The sequence below is a fragment of the Oncorhynchus masou genome, chromosome 1, assembly GCF_036934945.1.
Source record: "Oncorhynchus masou masou isolate Uvic2021 chromosome 1, UVic_Omas_1.1, whole genome shotgun sequence".
Taxonomy (NCBI): Eukaryota; Metazoa; Chordata; class Actinopteri; order Salmoniformes; family Salmonidae; genus Oncorhynchus; species Oncorhynchus masou.
The window spans coordinates 44,167,624-44,184,992 of NC_088212.1; the positions used below are offsets into that span (position 1 = coordinate 44,167,624).

Below are 17,369 nucleotides of genomic sequence, written 5' to 3' on the forward strand. Positions count from 1 at the left end.
ATGCAAACCAGACAGCACAATTTTCTTGTTTTTTATTTATTTTCCAGATAGCAAGGAGCACACTGCAACACATATTTACAAACAAAGCATTTGTGTTTAGTGAGTCTGCCAGATGTTCTCTTGACAAGTGTGTGAATTGGACCATTTTACTGTCAAAATGTAATGAGTACTTTTGGGTGTCAGGGAAAATGTATATAGTAAAAATTACATAATTGTCTTTAGGAATGTAGTGAAGTTAAAGTAAAAGTTGTCAAAAATATAAATAGTAAAGTACAGATACCCCAAAACTCTAACTAAGTAGTACTTTAAATCATCTTTACTTAAGCACTTTACTCCGCTGGCAGAAGGTGAATGTTGAACTTTTGTTGTACACATATCCAGATTATGTTGAGTTTTGCGCAAATACACTGTCAGTGTGAATGAGGCATAAGGATGAATAAAAGGCGTATATTTACTTAGACATTACAACTTAGACATTACTGCCCCTGTGTGGACATCTGTGGGTATTATTGATAATGTAGCCAATGTAGTCTATTGTGTTTTATCCTACTGCAGTTGCTGTGAAAATACAGTATGTTAAAATAAGAATTCAATGGTCTGATCATTACTTTTTTTCCATTAGGGTTGTACAATATCCTACTTGTTGTATATAAATTACTAGGCCCATAACTGCTATTTATTCTAACCTATTAAAATAGTTAATAAATACAATAACTTTATTTCACTTGATAAATAATACCACTGCAAACAGCTAAACATAGAATATGTGGATGTCTATTAAAAGTTGAAGTAGGTTGTCCGTGGCATTGTATGACAGACAGTTGAAATCGGCATGTTTGTGGAGGCGTGGAAGGGATTATTTTCGAAGCAATACAGTCCCTCTGCAATCACTTTGGATGTTGTCCCGCGGCCTACAGTCCTACACAGTATTAGCGGTGGTTGGGTAGAGTAGAGAGGGAAAGAAAAGGGGAGGCAGAGACACGGCCACGACAGAGACATCATCACCATGGCACCACTCGGACTAAAAGCCATTGTGGGAGAAAGTAAGAACATGTATTTTTGTTTAATCACTTATTATGTAGGTCCATGCGCTATGGTTATTTTGTATTGTGGCGTTGGCCTAGGCTATTTTATGTTTTGCTTTATTTTGGACATCCTATTAATTTAGGCTATTTAGTTGGTTTGAATTACTATTTTATTTAGATCTCAATTTGTATTTCAAACATAATTTAAATAAATTTTTTGGCCAAAAACTGGTCCAGAAGTAGACCTATTGAAAGTAAAAAATCTAGTGCGTCTCGCGTTCGATAGGATTGCTCAAAGTGCGTAAAGGCGCACTACCGCACTCTCAATTATCCTATATCTCTGTATCATTAGATATAGCAAAATGTTGGTATTTTAATATTGGGTTTTAATCATGTGCACTGTTCAATACTGGCATTTGTTTTGTAGTAAATTGCACTATGAAATTGTAGTTTCGGGTAAATCCACATGCGCTAAATCCATACGGATTAAGCTCTTCCACTGTCATAGTGCTCCTTGCTGCGTGGATCCACCACAATACAGCTCCACACTCAGTTTCCTAAAGCCACCACAAAAGGGGAAAATCTCTTCTTTTGTGGATGAAAACGTGTAGGCCACAGGTGGCACCTTAATTGGGGAGGACAGGCTCATAGTAATGCCTGGGGCAGAATTACTGGAGTGGGATTAAACACATGGTTTACATGTGTTTGATGCCATTCAATTTTCTCCGTTCCAGCCATTATTATGAGCCGTCCTCCCCTCAGCAGCCTCTACTGGTGTAGGCCTATTACTTTGTATTGTGGCTTTTAAAATAAATCTGCTGTGTTGAAGGCAATTAATTCAAGAACGGGCATATAACCTAGTTTCCCCATTATGCACATAAAAAGCAAGACCTTATCCATGCATGAAAAAGTGAAAACAATAATTCCACAATGCAACTTCAGTCTTAAATATGTTAAATGTTTGGCTGGCAGTCTTTTATTTATTTATGGTATGGTAGACAGGGGAATAGAGATATTGGGGTTAACGTGTGTTGTTATTGCGTGGGTATCTGCTATTTAATACCTCCTCAGTGGGGTTTGGTAGGTCACTTGGGTAGGTTACTTTCTAAATGTAATCCATTACAGTTAATAGTTACCTGTCTAAAATTGTAATCAGTAACGTAACTTTTGGATTATCCATACTCAGTAACATAATCTGATTACATTCAGTTACTTTTAGATTACATTCCCCTTAAGTGGCATTAGAAGAATACAAACATGTATGTTACCAATTGATTTATCCTGCAATAGATGTTGTTCAATGTTAACGTTTACATAGCTGGCCATATATGGATATTAAATTTTACTTTATGGGTTGGATATGTACACTTCTTCTACCCATCGCTTTCTACTACATATAATAATACGATTACATTATATCTTTACAAGTCCAAAAATGGATGTAGCAACTACAGATTGCCCCTTTAAATCTATCAAAAGTGTGCGAGTTTGAGCATGTGTCCATTAGGCCTATGGATGTATTTCTTTTTTCAGCATGAATTAGACTGAGCAATTAAAAGCCCCTCTTTTATTCCCAAAGCTGGGATACGTACTATGCAGATGTTGCAAGAGCGCATTTTTCACTGGCTGTCGACTGGTTTCAAAAACAATGATTAATAGGCAGCTTAAACTATTTGAGTTCAACCATTATTGGGTTCAAATACACATTTAGATTTGTGAACAGCCATCCACAACAACCACAATCCGTAAGGCGCAAATAGCAAAATGAGAGAGCAGCAGTGTGATTCACATCAATGCGCTATGTAGATATCAATAATAAGTGATATCCGTATCGCCGTAGACTAAACCACTGCTGTCATTCTAACCTCCAAGTGTTTATTCAAGTTGGATAATCTTTGGATGCCGACAGCAGTCGCACCATTGGAAGCCATGGCTTGGACTGACGCCTACAAAAGCCTATTCCCGCTCTTTTCCCTTGATCAATCAAACACATTCGGTGTGTCATCATAGTGGTCTCTGACTTGTGGTCAGACTCGCTCAGGTGGAACCACCTTAAACTTGAGCCTTTTTTCAATGCAGATTTGAATGTCATTGAGAAAACAGAGAAGTGTCAAAAGAAAAAAAGATTGAAACATCCTTTCTGAATTTAAAGTATTCATCTAGTTTTTCAAAAGTATCTGTAATCTGATTACAATATTATTTTACTGGTAACGTAAAGGATTACAGTTACCTTTTTTTGTACATTTAATCCATTACTCCCCAACCCTGCTCCACAGATACCCACTGTATTTGATTGAGGTGAGACAGGATGGTGCTATGGTGATTCAGAATTTGTTCCACTGGTGTAATGTGAGCTGTGGTCTCCAACTCCACCCAGCCACCAGTAACATTCAGCATCACCAACTGCTAGCTATGCTGGACGTCCTGAAAATCACACATTGTAGTACTGTGTTCACAAGGAGTACTGTTGGTGTTCACAGTTTGTTGAGTCTGTCCCTTACATTTTATGGATTGTTTTGCTCTTAATCCTGAAGACTTTTATTGTCATACAGACATAAATATCTATGGGTATGGCAAATACTGTATAATAAATTAGAAATGGATGGAAATCACCCACTCAAAAAGACAGAGAAAAGTTTGTTGAATTTCCAATGTGTTCTCACTGCTTTCAACAATCTAAAAGCACAACCAAACTCCAATGGAAAAACAATGTCAGATTTTTGGTTTAGTTGTCAACCAAATATCTATCACTGACACCACCCCTGTTTTGGTAAAAAGCTGAGGAATGGGGGTTGGAGAAATTTAACCACTCGTTCATTCATAGACAGAGCGACGGAAAAGGACTGACCATCCATGATATTAAAACTATAGTTTAAACCATGTTTTGAGGCTATGTGGTGTTTGTTTACATTTACTTTGTTTACAAACATCGGAGTAAAACAAGCTTATAGTTTGGTTCCTGATGGGGGTACAACAGTTGAGCTAGACTCATGAGGCATTTATAAGTTATATTCTTCAAGAATCAATAGGTATATATATCATTTATGTGTCGATCCAAAAATGTATGTAGCAACTGCTGATTGCCCCTTTAAAAGTACATGGTGCAAGTGATCAATGCCTTTTGAAATTCTGCGCACATTATTGCTGCAACAAGCTGGAATTAAAGCCAGAATAAGTCAGTGGAACAGATTGAACTATCCAAGCAGAAGATACAGCTGCTTCAAAAGTTGATATTTGGTTGCCCTGACAACCGAACACAATTCAATATCACTAAATATCATTGCATTCACAGCTTAAAGCCCTAGGCCTATTGTATTGTCTATGTTTAGTTGAATTTTGGGTTGAATTGAAACAATAGCCGTTGATGACTTTGCAATTGCTATATAGGCCTAAATAGCATAATGGATGAGATATGAGTGATAAAGTATGGTCCCATTTACTTTGCTCTTTTAAATCTACCTCGATAGTAAGAGTGAATCTTAGTTTTCAAGTGGAGATCTCTCAGCAATCATTCTCACAATGGCACATTGATAATAGTCAGTGACAAATTGTAGATTCCACGTCATAATACGTTGACTAATTACGTTTAAGGAATGTTGAATCAACCAGTTTGTGTGCAGTGGGTTAGTTAATAATTGATATGTTGGTTTCACATCTCCATCTCACCCCAACAAGTCTCAATGAAAGAGTAGGACTAAATCAAATCAAACTTTAAATGCACTTTAAATAAAGTTTGATTTGATTTAGTTATATTATTTAACTCTCACAATATCACACTGGTAATAGTCAGTTACAAATATCATAGCTAAGCAGGTCTTGTTTAAAACCCGAGATGGGAGACCAAAGTGTAGCTGTGGATAGACCAATTATGCTGCACAGCCTATTGTTTATTTCTGATAGTGGATATAACTTTGAAGATCTGATGTTGTTTTAAAGGTACAAATTCAACATATTGTATACAAGGTTTGTCTATGTTGAAATTTGGTTACCACGATGACATAATAATCCTGGTTGAAGTTGAACTCTCCAAAAAAACATGTTTATGTTGATTACTTTTTTCAAATCCAATGTATTTCTACGTAGATTCCGCGTCACAATACATTGGCAAATTACATTGAAACAACGTTGATTCGACCAGTTTTGGCCCAGTAGGTTGGCTCTTCTGTTTACCTTCTGAGACACAATAGTTGTGGTTGTCCGGCTCAGACAAACAGGAGGAGTTTAGTGGATGCGTCCCAAATGGCACCCTATTCCCTATATAGTTAACAAATGTTGACCAGAACCCTATTGGCCTTGGTCGAAGGTAGTGCACTATATAGGGAATAGGGCGGCATTTGAGATACAGACATTATCTCCCATCCCAAAGCAGCTTCTTCGTTTGTTGATGCTGACTGACTCTTTCATGGGGCATTGGGGAAATTTCCCCTAACTAATCCAGTTGGGTAATTGGATACAGAACTCATTCACTGATAGACATGTCACCTCAATTATCAAACCACCCGACCCATATTCAAAACAACAACAGTGTTTGAATGAAGCATATAGGCACATTTTTGTTCTTGATTTCTGAAATGTTAACAATGATTGAGTTGATTGATTGTTATATATTTGTGACATTGTCTTGTTTTGTCTTTATATGGAGGTAATGCATGTTAAGATTAATTTAGAAAGCAGAGAGCCATACTATGCTACACCCTTTGAATAACTATTTTTGGTTCCATGTTGAAACATTTTTGTTCCAAGTAGAACCGTTTTTGGGTTCCATGTGGAACCCTTTTCACAGAAGGTTTTACCTGGAACCAAAAAGGGTTGGGGACAGCGGAAGAGCCCTTTTGGAACAATTTTTTAAATCGTGTATCCTGACACAACAGCCAAATACTTCTGTCACTGGCTTTTAGGATCCATGCTCTATGTAACAATCATTTTAAGCTGGGGATGAAGGATATACAGAGCCTTCAGAAAGTATTCACACCCCTTGACTTTTCCCACATTTTGTTGTGGTACAAATTCGGATTAAAATTGATTGAATTAAAATCAATTGAATTCTCTTTTTTTTCCAACACAAAATACTCTGTAATGTCAAAGTGGAAGAAAAGTCCATTTAAAAATAAAACCATAATATATCTTGATTAGATAAGTATTCAACGCCCTGAGTCAATACATACTGTATTAGAATCACCTTTGGCAACGTTCACAGCTGTGAGTCTTTTTGGGTAAATCTCTAAGAGATTTGCACACCTGGATTGTACAATATTTGCTCATTATTCTTTTTAAAACTCTTCAAGCTCTGTCAAGTTCATTGTTAACCATTGCTAGACAGCTATTTTTTAATTTTTTATTTTATTTCACCTTTATTTAACCAGGTAGGCTAGTTGATTACAAGTTCTCATTTGCAACTGCAACCTGGCCAAGATAAAGCTTAGCAGTGTGAACAGACAACACAGAGTTACACATGGAGTAAACAATTAACAAGTCAATAACACAGTACAAAAAAAGGGGAGTCTATATACATTGTGTGCAAAAGGCATGAGGAGGTAGGCGAATAATTACAATTTTGCAGATTAGCACTGGAGTGATAAATGATCAGATGGTCATGTACAGGTAGAGATACTGGTGTGCAAAAGAGCAGAAAAGTAAATAAATAAAAACAGTGTGGGGATGAGGTAGGTGAAAATGGGTGGGCTATTTACCAATAGACTATGTACAGCTGCAATGATTGGTTAGCTGCTCAGATAGCACATGTTTGAAGTTGGTGAGGGAGATAAAAGTCTCCAACTTCAGGGATTTTTGCAATTCGTTCCAGTCACAGGCAGCAGAGTACTGGAACGAAAGGCGGCCAAATGAGGTGTTGGCTTTAGGGATGCTCAGTGAGATACACCTGCTGGAGCGCGTGCTACGGATGGGTGTTGCCATCGTGACCATTTTAAAGTCTTGCCTTAGATTTTCAAGCAGATGTAAGTCAAAACTAAAACAAGGCCACTCAGGAACATTCAATGTCATCTTAGTAAGCAACTCCAGTGTATATTTGGCCTTGAGTTTAGATTATTGTCCTGCTGAATGATGAATTTGTCTCCCAGTGTCTGTTGGAAAGCAGACTGAACAGGGTTTTTACTCTTGGATTTTGCATGTGCTTAGCTCTATTCCATTTTATTTTTATCCTACCAAAAAAACTCCCTAGTCCTTGCCGTTGATGAGCATACCCATAACATGATGCAGCCACCACCATGCTTGAAAATATGAAGACAGGTACTCAGTGATGTGTTGTGTTAGATTTGCCCCAAACATAAAGCTTTGTATTCAGGACAAGAAGTTAATTTCTTTGCCACATGTTTTGCAGAATTACTTTAGTGCCTTATTACAAACAGGATGCATGTTTTTTAATATTTTTATTCTGTACAGATTTCCTTCTTTTTACTGTCATTAAGGCAACTACAATGTTGTTTATCCATCCTTAGTTATCTCCTATCATAGCCATTCAACTCTGTAACTGTTTTAAAATCACCATTGGCCTCATGGTGAAATCCCTGAGCGGTTTCCTTCCTCTCCGGCAACTAAGTTAGGAAGGACACCTGTATCTTTGTAGTGACTGGGTGTATTGATTCACCACCAAAAGTGTCATTAATAACTTCACCGTGCTCAAAGGGATATTCAGTGTCTGCTTTTTTTTATTTGTACCCATCTAATAATAGGTACCCTTCTTTGCGAGGCATTGGAAAACCTGCCTGGTCTTTGTGGTTGATACAGATAATTGTTTGTGTTGGGGACAGATATGGGGTAATCATAAAAAATGTTAAACACTTATTATGCAATTCATTATATTACTTTTTGAGCACATTATTACTCATGAAAGTATTTAGGCTAGCCATAACAAAGGGTTTGAATACTTAACTCAAGACATTTCTAAAATCAAAATTCCACTTTGACATTGTGGGTTATTGTGTGTAGATCAGTCCCACAAAATCTCAATTTAATCCATTTGAAATTCAGGCTATAACACAACAAAAAGTGGATAAAAAGTCAAGGGGTGTGAATACTTTTTTTGAAGGCACTGTAGCTACTACTCATTTAATACGTATACTTATTTAAAATCAAATAACACTGATGAATGTATTTAATGGAGTTTTTTTTAGGATACTAGCCAAATCGAACATGCGCGTGTGTGTCAACAGGTTTCCCTGTGACATCACATCCGGTGGCACAGAAAGAGCCCAGAAATAGCGACCCTGGCGGTTCCGTGGCGTAAGAGGATTGGAAGAGATTAGGTCTTGTGATTGCTGTGTGTCTCTCTCACTGACTCATTCCAGTAGATAGATGGGCCAGCTTTTAAACTATAGATTCAAAGCTGATCCTTCCCCCCTCTCCATTACCACAGACTGGCATTTGGGATGCATGAACTGTCTCCCAGATGGTTCCAATGGGGCACCAGGTTCCCAGACTTCTCACAGATGTAATGAGTGTTACATTGGTATAACTGCTCACTTCAGACCCCTCACCGGAGCCCATTAAATTCCAACTGTGGCTGTGCCGTCACTGCTAACACCATCTGTCACCCACATAAACTAACAATTCACTAGACCAAAATATCTAACATGCCCTTTTATACCTGAAGCATTATGCTTAGATACCCAGGCTTCGCTCAAGTTGTTCCATTAGTTTGAGTCAACGAGACGAGATTCGGAAGGGTGACCTTGGGAGACTAAACTGTATACAAGGTGTCAAGGCTCAGGAAAAGACCCAGATGCAGACAGTTTTGAAGTAACAAACGTTTATTACAAAAACAGGACGGCAGGCAAACGACAGGTTAAGGGCAGTCAGAGGTCAGAAGTCCAGAGCAGAGTCTGAAAGGTACAGAACGGCGGGCAGGTTCAAGGTCAGGGCAGGCAGAGGTCAGAAGTCCAGAGCAGAGTCTGAAAGGTACAGAACGGCAGGCAGGTTCAGGTTAAGGGCAGTCAGAGGTCAGAAGTCCAGAGCAGAGTCTGAAAGGTACAGAACGGCAGGCAGGTTCAGGGTCAGGGCAGGCAGAGGTCAGAAGTCCAGAGCAGAGTCTGAAAGGTACAGAACGGCAGGCAGGTTCAGGGTCAGGGCAGGCAGCGGTCAGAAGTCCAGAGCAGAGTCTGAAAGGTACAGAACGACAGGCAGGCTCAAGATCAGGGCAGGCAGGATTGCCAAAAACAGGGAAAGCTAGAAAACAGGAACTAGAGAAAGAAAGGAGCACGGGAAAAATCGCTGGTAGGCTTGACGAAACAAAACGAACTGGCAACAGAAAACAGGTATAAATACACTGCGGACAATGAGGAAGATGGGTGACACCTGGAGGGGGGCAAATAGCACAAAGACAGGTGAAACGGATCAGGGTGTGACACAAGGGGCCAATAGCCTACAGTGCTTGTGCTTTTGAGCACAGAAGAGTTTAATGTAAGTTGAAGTGTGTGCTAATCAATTATTCCTCCGTTTACAGAGATTATGAATGATGTCATCAAGAAGGTGCACAAGAAGGGCGAATGGAAGGTATGGGCAAATAAAATAAAACGTTGTCACGTGCACTGAATACAACAGGTGTAGACCTTACCGGGAAATGCTTACTTACAAGCCCTTAACTAACAATTCAGTTAAAGAAAGAGTTAAGAAAATATTTACAGAATAAAATAAAAAATAATAAAAAGTAACACTAAAAAGAACATTAACGGTAGCGAGTCAGTGTGCGAGGGTACAGGTAAGTCAAGGTAATTTGTACATGTATGTAGGGTTAAAGTGACTATGCATAGATAATAAACAGCAAGTAGCAGCAGTGTAAAAACAAATGGGGGGGTTGTGTCAATGTAAATAGTCTGTGTGGCCATTTGATGAATTGTTCAGTGTTCTTATGGCTTAGGGGCAGAAGCTGTTTAGAAGCCTCTTGGACCTAGACTTAGAGCTCCTGTACCTATTGCAGTGCGGTAGCATAGAGAACAGTCTATGACTTGGGTGACTGGAGTCTGATAATTTTGGGGCTTTCCTCTGAAATCGCCTAGTATTTTAATTTTTAATTTTACCTTTATTTAACTAGGCAAGTCAGTTAAGAACAGATTCGTATTTTCAATGACGGCCTAGGAACAGTATGTAGGTCCTGGATGGTCCTGGATGGCAGGAAGCTTGGTCCCAATGATGTACTGGGCCGTACGCACTACCCTCTGTAGCGCCTTTACGGTCAGATGCCGAGCAGTTGCCATACCAGGCGGTGATGCAACCACTCTCGATGGTGCAGCTGTAGAACTTTTTGAGGATCTGGTTACCCATGCCAAATATTTTACATCAATGACATTCTTGGTTATGAATGATTGTGTATGTGATAGTACATGATAGTAATTGTCTGCGCCCAACTTACACCTTATTACCTTTATAGTGCTCTACTTTTGACCAGAGCCCTATGAGCCCAAGTCAAAAGTTGCACACTATATAGGGAATAGGGTGCCATTTAGGATACAACCCTTGACCCCCTGTAAACCTCGTCCCTGTCCTCCCCCAGGTTCTGGTAGTAGACAAGCTAAGCATGAGGATGATGTCATCCTGCTGTAAGATGACAGATATCATGTCAGATGGCATCACCAGTGAGTACCACTCCGTCAACATCACACACGCACGCTCAACGTTCAGCATCAGTTCAAAGGCTAACTGAATGACTGTGCTTTTCTCTCCTATCCTGTACAGTTGTTGAAGACATTGGCAAGAAGCGAGAGCCTCTCCCCAGTATGGAGGCCATCTACCTAATAACTCCCAATGATGAGGTATTGGAATTTAGTTTTAGTAAATGCGTTTAAAAAAAGAACGTTTATTTAACTAGGCAAGTCAGTTAAGAACAAATTGTTATTTTCATTGATGGCCTTGGAACAGTGGGTTAACTGCCTGTTCATGGGCAGAACGACAGATTTGTACCTTGTCAGCTCGGGGATTTGAACTTGCAACCTTCCGGTTACTAGTCCAACGCTCTAACCACTAGGCTACCCTGCCGCCCCTTAAGTCTTTATCCAAAGTGATTTACTGTAGTGCATGCATACATTTACTTCTGGGCGGTTCCAGTGTAATCAAACCCACAGCCCTGGCGTTGGAAGCGCCATGCTCTACCATCTGAGACACGAAGGAGCAATAAAGCTTTAGATTTCTTTGGCAAGATGTGTGATGTTCCTTCCCCTACCCAGACTGTGGAGGCACTCATAGATGACTTCAGAGACCCGCGGTCGCCCAGATACAGAGGAGCTCACGTATTCTTCACTGACAGTGAGTAATATTGGAGAGACATGGGATGACTTTGTACCATCACGTATTGTATACAGTATATGAATTTGAGTTTGGAGCAGTCTGATGATGCCTTTATATCTGATTCTCCTCGAGTACTGGGAACAGACTAGCAGACAACTCCTCTTTGCCACAATGCCAACACTCAATGTCAACCTTACACAATACACTCTCTCTTCCAAAATGGTTCTTCAGCTGTCCCCATAGGAGATCCCTTTTTGGTTCCAGGGAAAACCCCTTTTTGGTTCCAGGTAGAACCATTTGGGGTTTCATGTAGAACCCTCTATGGAAAGGCTTCTACTTGGAACCAAAACGGTTCTACCTGGAACCAACAAGGTTTCTTCAAAGGGTGCTCCTATGGGAACAGCCGAAGACCCCTTTTAGGTTCTAGATATCACCTTTTTTTTGTAGGAGTATATAGATTTCTATTCTATTTCCCTATTATTTTCATCCTTTAATTGCATAAAACATTTTCTCACTCCCCCCCAACTCCCAGCAATCCCAGATACATTGTTCAACCTGTTGACAAAATCCCGTGCGTCCAAAGCCATGAAGACCTTGACTGAGATCCACATCGCCTTTCTGCCCTATGAGTCACAGGTAAGAGCCTATCTGCCCCTCTGTCTCTGGCGAGGGATAGAAAGACTGTGGGAGAGATACATAGAGAGAGAGAGAGGAGGAGAAGGAAAGGGGAAGGATTATGATTAGGGGGGTGAACAGGAGGGGACACAGAGAAGGAAACACCAGTGGAGAGTGGGAGAGGGGGAGGAGTATAGGAAGAGTAGGGGAGGAGTGGGGGAGGGATTGCTCAATGAGCTGGGGTAGTCTCCTCTCCTCTTTCTCCTGATGGAATGTTCCAGAGCAGAGTGGCTTTAGCCAGGCCATGGCTTTGCTGTGCCTCCAATCCTCTGCTGTTCTGTTGTCCTCTATAATTAATCCTACAGGGGACGGTGTGGGGATGAGAAGGAGATGAGGGGTGTGTTGGGGATGCCACATCGCCCAGCCTCCCTCCCACCCAGTCCATCTCTAATCCCTCACCTCATTGGCGGATGCATCAAAAATGCTGGCCAGGGAGCCAATGGGAGCCGGAGGAGGGTTGTGTGACAGCGGGAGGGATTGTTGTCATGTGACGGTCAACAGATGGGCTCGAGCGTTTGAAGGTGCTGGTTGCAGTGGTGCATGGGATAGAGAGAGCCTGCCTGACTGACACACATTATTGGTTTAGTAGAGTGGATGAAGGGAGGCATGGCTGAGAAGAAATAGGAAGTTTTAGTTTTGAAATAAACTGTCACTTACTGTATGTCATGGGGCATTTGGCAGTGTTATCAGAAAGCCTAGCATTGATTTTCACTGCTATGCAGACAATACGTAAGTCTACATTTCTGTGTCACCAGAGGATTTTAGTTCCACAGATAAATTATTACACTGTATTAGTGATTTAAATACTTGGATGGCTCACAACTTCTTCTGGCTAAATCAAGACAAGACCGAGGTACTTATCGTTGGAACCAAAGCACAGAGAGAGAATCTAGCCTCACATTTTAATCAAAGATTAAACCTAGGTGTTATTTTAGATTCTGAACTAAATTTCAAATGGATATGTGACCAAAATAGCTCTTTACCCCCTGAGGAACATTGCCAAGGTGTGGCCATTTCAAATCAAATCAAATCATTCTCTCTCAGGCTGATACAGAGAGACTCATCCATGCTTTTATTACAAGCAAGCTTCAATACTGTAATGCTCTCCTGTCTGGTCTACCCAAGAAAACCATTGGTCAACTTCAAAACATACAGAATGCTGCAGCACGGGTACTGACCAAGACCAGAGAGCACACATTACACCAGTTTTAAGCTCTCTGCACTGGCTGCCTGTGAGTTTTAGAATGAATTTTAAGATGTTTCTATTGGTTTTTCAATCAATCCACGATTGCGCACCCCAGTACATGTCAGACATGCTTTTAAGTTATGTAGCCATTAGGTCCCTCAGGCCTTCTGGCGCTGGCATTTTATCTATACCAAAGCCTAGGACCAAGAAGAATGGAGATGCAACCTTTAGTTATTATGTCCCCAGCCTCTGGAATAGCCTGCCAGGGAACCGAAACTGTGGACATATTTAAAATAGATTTTAACACACCTCTCTTTTTGCTTTGCTTTTCCTTAGGGTGCTTTTTAGTTGTTCAGTTTGTGTTATTATTTAGTTCTTATCTTATGTTTGTTATGTAGTAAATATTTCAGCTTTTATTTTCTAAATGTTTTTTTTTTTTTACTTTTCTTTCTGTAAAGCACATTTTGCCTTAATTAATGTCCACATCGTCGGAGCCCAGGGAGCAGTTGTTGTTGGGGTTTAACTGCCTTTCTCAAGGCTGGGGGAATTAATGAAATATGTCCCATCTGATCCTACAACACCGTACTGTATTGTCAGTCATTTGGGAATCAATGCAGTCAAATAGGATTATATTGTCTCACCCACACAGTCTCACACACTGCTACAGTGCCACCTGCAGGTCTGGCCCTGCATCTCCACTGGATAGGGTAACAAACTTTTGTTAATTTCGCCCAAATTCATAAATTCCTGGTTGGAGGATTCACAGATTTCTTGCTTATTCTATCCTGATTCCGGGAATATTCCAACCAGGATTTCTGGAAAGCCTAGGATTTTTGCGAAAGTGACCAACATTTTTGTGTATAGGACGGGTAACTGTAAAGCAAGTTGTTACTGCGGATGTAAAAACAGCCTAATAAAATACATTTGATTGATCTGATTATTTCTCTGTGTGTATCTAGGTGTTTTCCCTGGACAAGACCGATGCCTTCCAGGACTTCTACAGCCCCTACAAGGCTGACATCAAGCACAACATGTTGGCGCGTTGTGCTGAGCAGATCGCCACTCTCTGCAATACCCTGAAGGAATACCCTGGCATCAGATACAGAGGGTAAGAAAGAGCGAGAGAGCTACAGCAATATAATTTACTGCTCCGGTTTCATATATAATGGCTTCTGTAGTGGTGGCTGGTGGTTCATTTGAGTCCCAGACAGACCAGAATGGAATGTATAGGCTATGTATCAATCCCAAGGCAGCTACCTACCTCCAAACATAGCATCCTTGTGGATTGGGACATAGCCTATTCATCCTCCTCTGAGATTATTCTTAGAAGGAGTCAGTCTTCTGTATGTGTGATGGAAAGCTAACAGCCTGTTTGTTGCCCACTCTGTTGTCTTGACTCAGGGAGTACAAAGACTGTGCCACTCTGGCTCAGCTCCTGCAGGACAAGCTAGACGGCTACAAGGCAGACGACCCCACCATGGGAGAGGTGAGACAGGAGAGCAGCCAACCAACAAGCCACACTGATTCAACTGATATAACACACACTGTAAAGGGATTTCTGTGAATTTGACAGTATCTTACAGGCAGCTTGGTTGCAAGTATAATTCTGTATTTCATATTACAGTACACCTACTGTAATGTAAATACGGTATTAAACAAGTACGATAGGTCAGTCACCTGCTGCTTTTACCCATTCGCCAGCACTGTGTGTTTTGTCCTTTAGGTTACAGTGAAACATGTCATTATGTCAAATCAATGTATCATTCACAATAATGAAATAGTTGAATCTATTGTAGATTGTTATGACGTTTTGGAGGTTATGAAACTGCAATAGCACAGTCAAATCATAATGTAAAACTCTTTGTCCAGCCATTTGTCTCTCTGTCCCTGTCAGCTAATATGGCCCCCTCTTTCTCTCCGCCCTGCCTAGGGTCCGGACAAATCTCGCTCTCAACTCCTGATTCTGGACCGAGGCTTTGACCCAGTCTCTCCCATCCTCCATGAACTCACCCTCCAAGCCATGGGCTATGACCTGCTGGGCATCGAGAACGACGTCTACAAGTAAACACTCCCACGCTGGCACAGCCTGGCACAGCAATGGGTTCATCGCACACAACACACTGGGCCTCGCACCACAGAATTACAGAGAACATATAGGATCTCTATCCCTATGTGAATTATAGGATCTCTATCCCTATGCAAATTATAGGATCTCTATCCCTATGTGAATTATAGGATCTATATCCCTATGTGAATTATAAGATCTATATCCCTATGTGAATTATAGGATCTATATCCCTATGCGAATTATAGGATCTCTATCCCTATGTGAATTATAGGATCTCTATCCCTATGTGAATTATAGGATCTATATCCCTATGCGAATTATAGGATCTCTATCCCTATGTGAGTTATAGGATCTCTATCCCTATGTGAATTATAGGATCTATATCCCTATGTGAATTATAGGATCTATATCCCTATGTGAATTATAGGATCTCTATCCCTATGTGAATTATAGGATCTCTATCCCTATGTGAATTATAGGATCTCTATCCCTATGTGAATTATAGGATCTCTATCCCTATGTGAATTATAGGATCTCTATCCCTATGTGAATTATAGGATCTCTATCCCTATGTGAATTATAGGATCTCTATCCCTATGTGAATTATAGGATCTCTATCCCTATGTGAATTATAGGATCTCTATCCCTATGTGAATTATAGGATCTCTATCCCTATGTGAATTATAGGATCTCTATCCCTATGTGAATTATAGGATCTCTATCCCTATGTGAATTATAGGATCTCTATCCCTATGTGAATTATAGGATCTCTATCCCTATGTGAATTATAGGATCTATATCCCTATGTGAATTATAGGATCTCTATCCCTATGTGAATTATAGGATCTCTATCCCTATGTGAATTATAGGATCTCTATCCCTATGTGAATTATAGGATCTCTATCCCTATGTGAATTATAGGATCTCTATCCCTATGTGAATTATAGGATCTATATCCCTATGTGAATTATAGGATCTCTATCCCTATGTGAATTATAGGATCTCTATCCCTATGTGAATTATAGGATCTCTATCCCTATGTGAATTATAGGATCTCTATCCCTATGTGAATTAACAGTAGGATCTCTATCCCTATGTGAATTATAAAATCTCTATCCCTATGCGAATTATAGGATCTCTATCCCTATGTGAATTATAGGATCTATATCCCTATGTGAATTATAGGATCTCTATCCCTATGTGAATTATAGGATCTATATCCCTATGTGAATTATATGATCTCTATCCCTATGTGAATTAACAATAGGATCTCTATCCCTATGTGAATTATAAAATCTCTATCCCTATGTGAATTATAGGATCTATATCCCTATGTGAATTATAGGATCTCTATCCATATGTGAATTAACAATAGGATCTCTATCCCTATGTGAATTAACTATAGGATCTCTATCCCTATGTGAATTATAAAATCTCTATCCCAAAGTGAATTATAGGATCTATATCCCTATGTGAATTATAGGATCTCTATCCCTATGTGAATTAACTATAGGATCTCTATCCCTATGTGAATTATAAAATCTCTATCCCTATGTTATAGGATCTATCTCTGGCACAGCCTCGCAATAGGTCCATCTCTCGTTTTGTTTGGATAGGAATTGTCATCTTGTTCGGTAGCTTCCTATAAGTAAACATTTGGGCATATCAATCTTTGCTGTTATGAGCGTTTATGTTGTACACCTCTCTGTGTTTGACTCTGTTCCCTGTTTCTCTCTCTCTCTCTCTCTCTTGCTCTCGCTTTCGTCTCTTGCTCTCTCGCTCTGTCTCTGTCTGTCAGGTATGACACCAGTGGGATGGGGGAGGTCAAGGAGAAGGCAGTGTTGCTGGATGAGGATGATGACCTGTGGATGAGTCTCAGACACAAGCATATTGCCGAAGTCACCACGTAAGTCTTTAAAAAATAGGATGTCCCGTGGTTTCTCACACACATACATGCACGGACACACAGATGCACGGAAGCCCTGCTGCCCTGTATAGGTCTTTTATTTATCTCTCTTTTTTTAAATCAATCCTTCTCACACAGGGCTGTGACCCGCTCCCTCAAAGAATTCTCAGCCACCAAAAAGATGAACACAGGAGAGAAGGTACATGCAACTCAGTCTTTATTAGTCCTACCGACCTACTGCATTATTGAACTGCGATGTGTCCTTCGTAACCC

General features: G+C 40.2%; 1 protein-coding gene across 1 annotated transcript in view; it reads left to right on the forward strand.

Moving 5' to 3' along the window:
• Positions 1-1,006: 1,006 nt before the first annotated feature.
• Positions 1,007-17,369, forward strand: part of LOC135545000 (syntaxin-binding protein 1-like) — a 41,129-nt gene continuing 24,766 nt past the window's right edge. The window contains exons 1-11 of the mRNA XM_064972672.1: positions 1,007-1,043; positions 9,484-9,533; positions 10,531-10,612; positions 10,713-10,789; positions 11,201-11,279; positions 11,794-11,897; positions 14,082-14,230; positions 14,524-14,608; positions 15,053-15,183; positions 16,989-17,096; positions 17,235-17,295. Of these exons, the coding sequence (XP_064828744.1) occupies positions 1,007-1,043; positions 9,484-9,533; positions 10,531-10,612; positions 10,713-10,789; positions 11,201-11,279; positions 11,794-11,897; positions 14,082-14,230; positions 14,524-14,608; positions 15,053-15,183; positions 16,989-17,096; positions 17,235-17,295 (963 nt within the window). The remainder of the gene's footprint in view (positions 1,044-9,483; positions 9,534-10,530; positions 10,613-10,712; positions 10,790-11,200; positions 11,280-11,793; positions 11,898-14,081; positions 14,231-14,523; positions 14,609-15,052; positions 15,184-16,988; positions 17,097-17,234; positions 17,296-17,369) is intronic.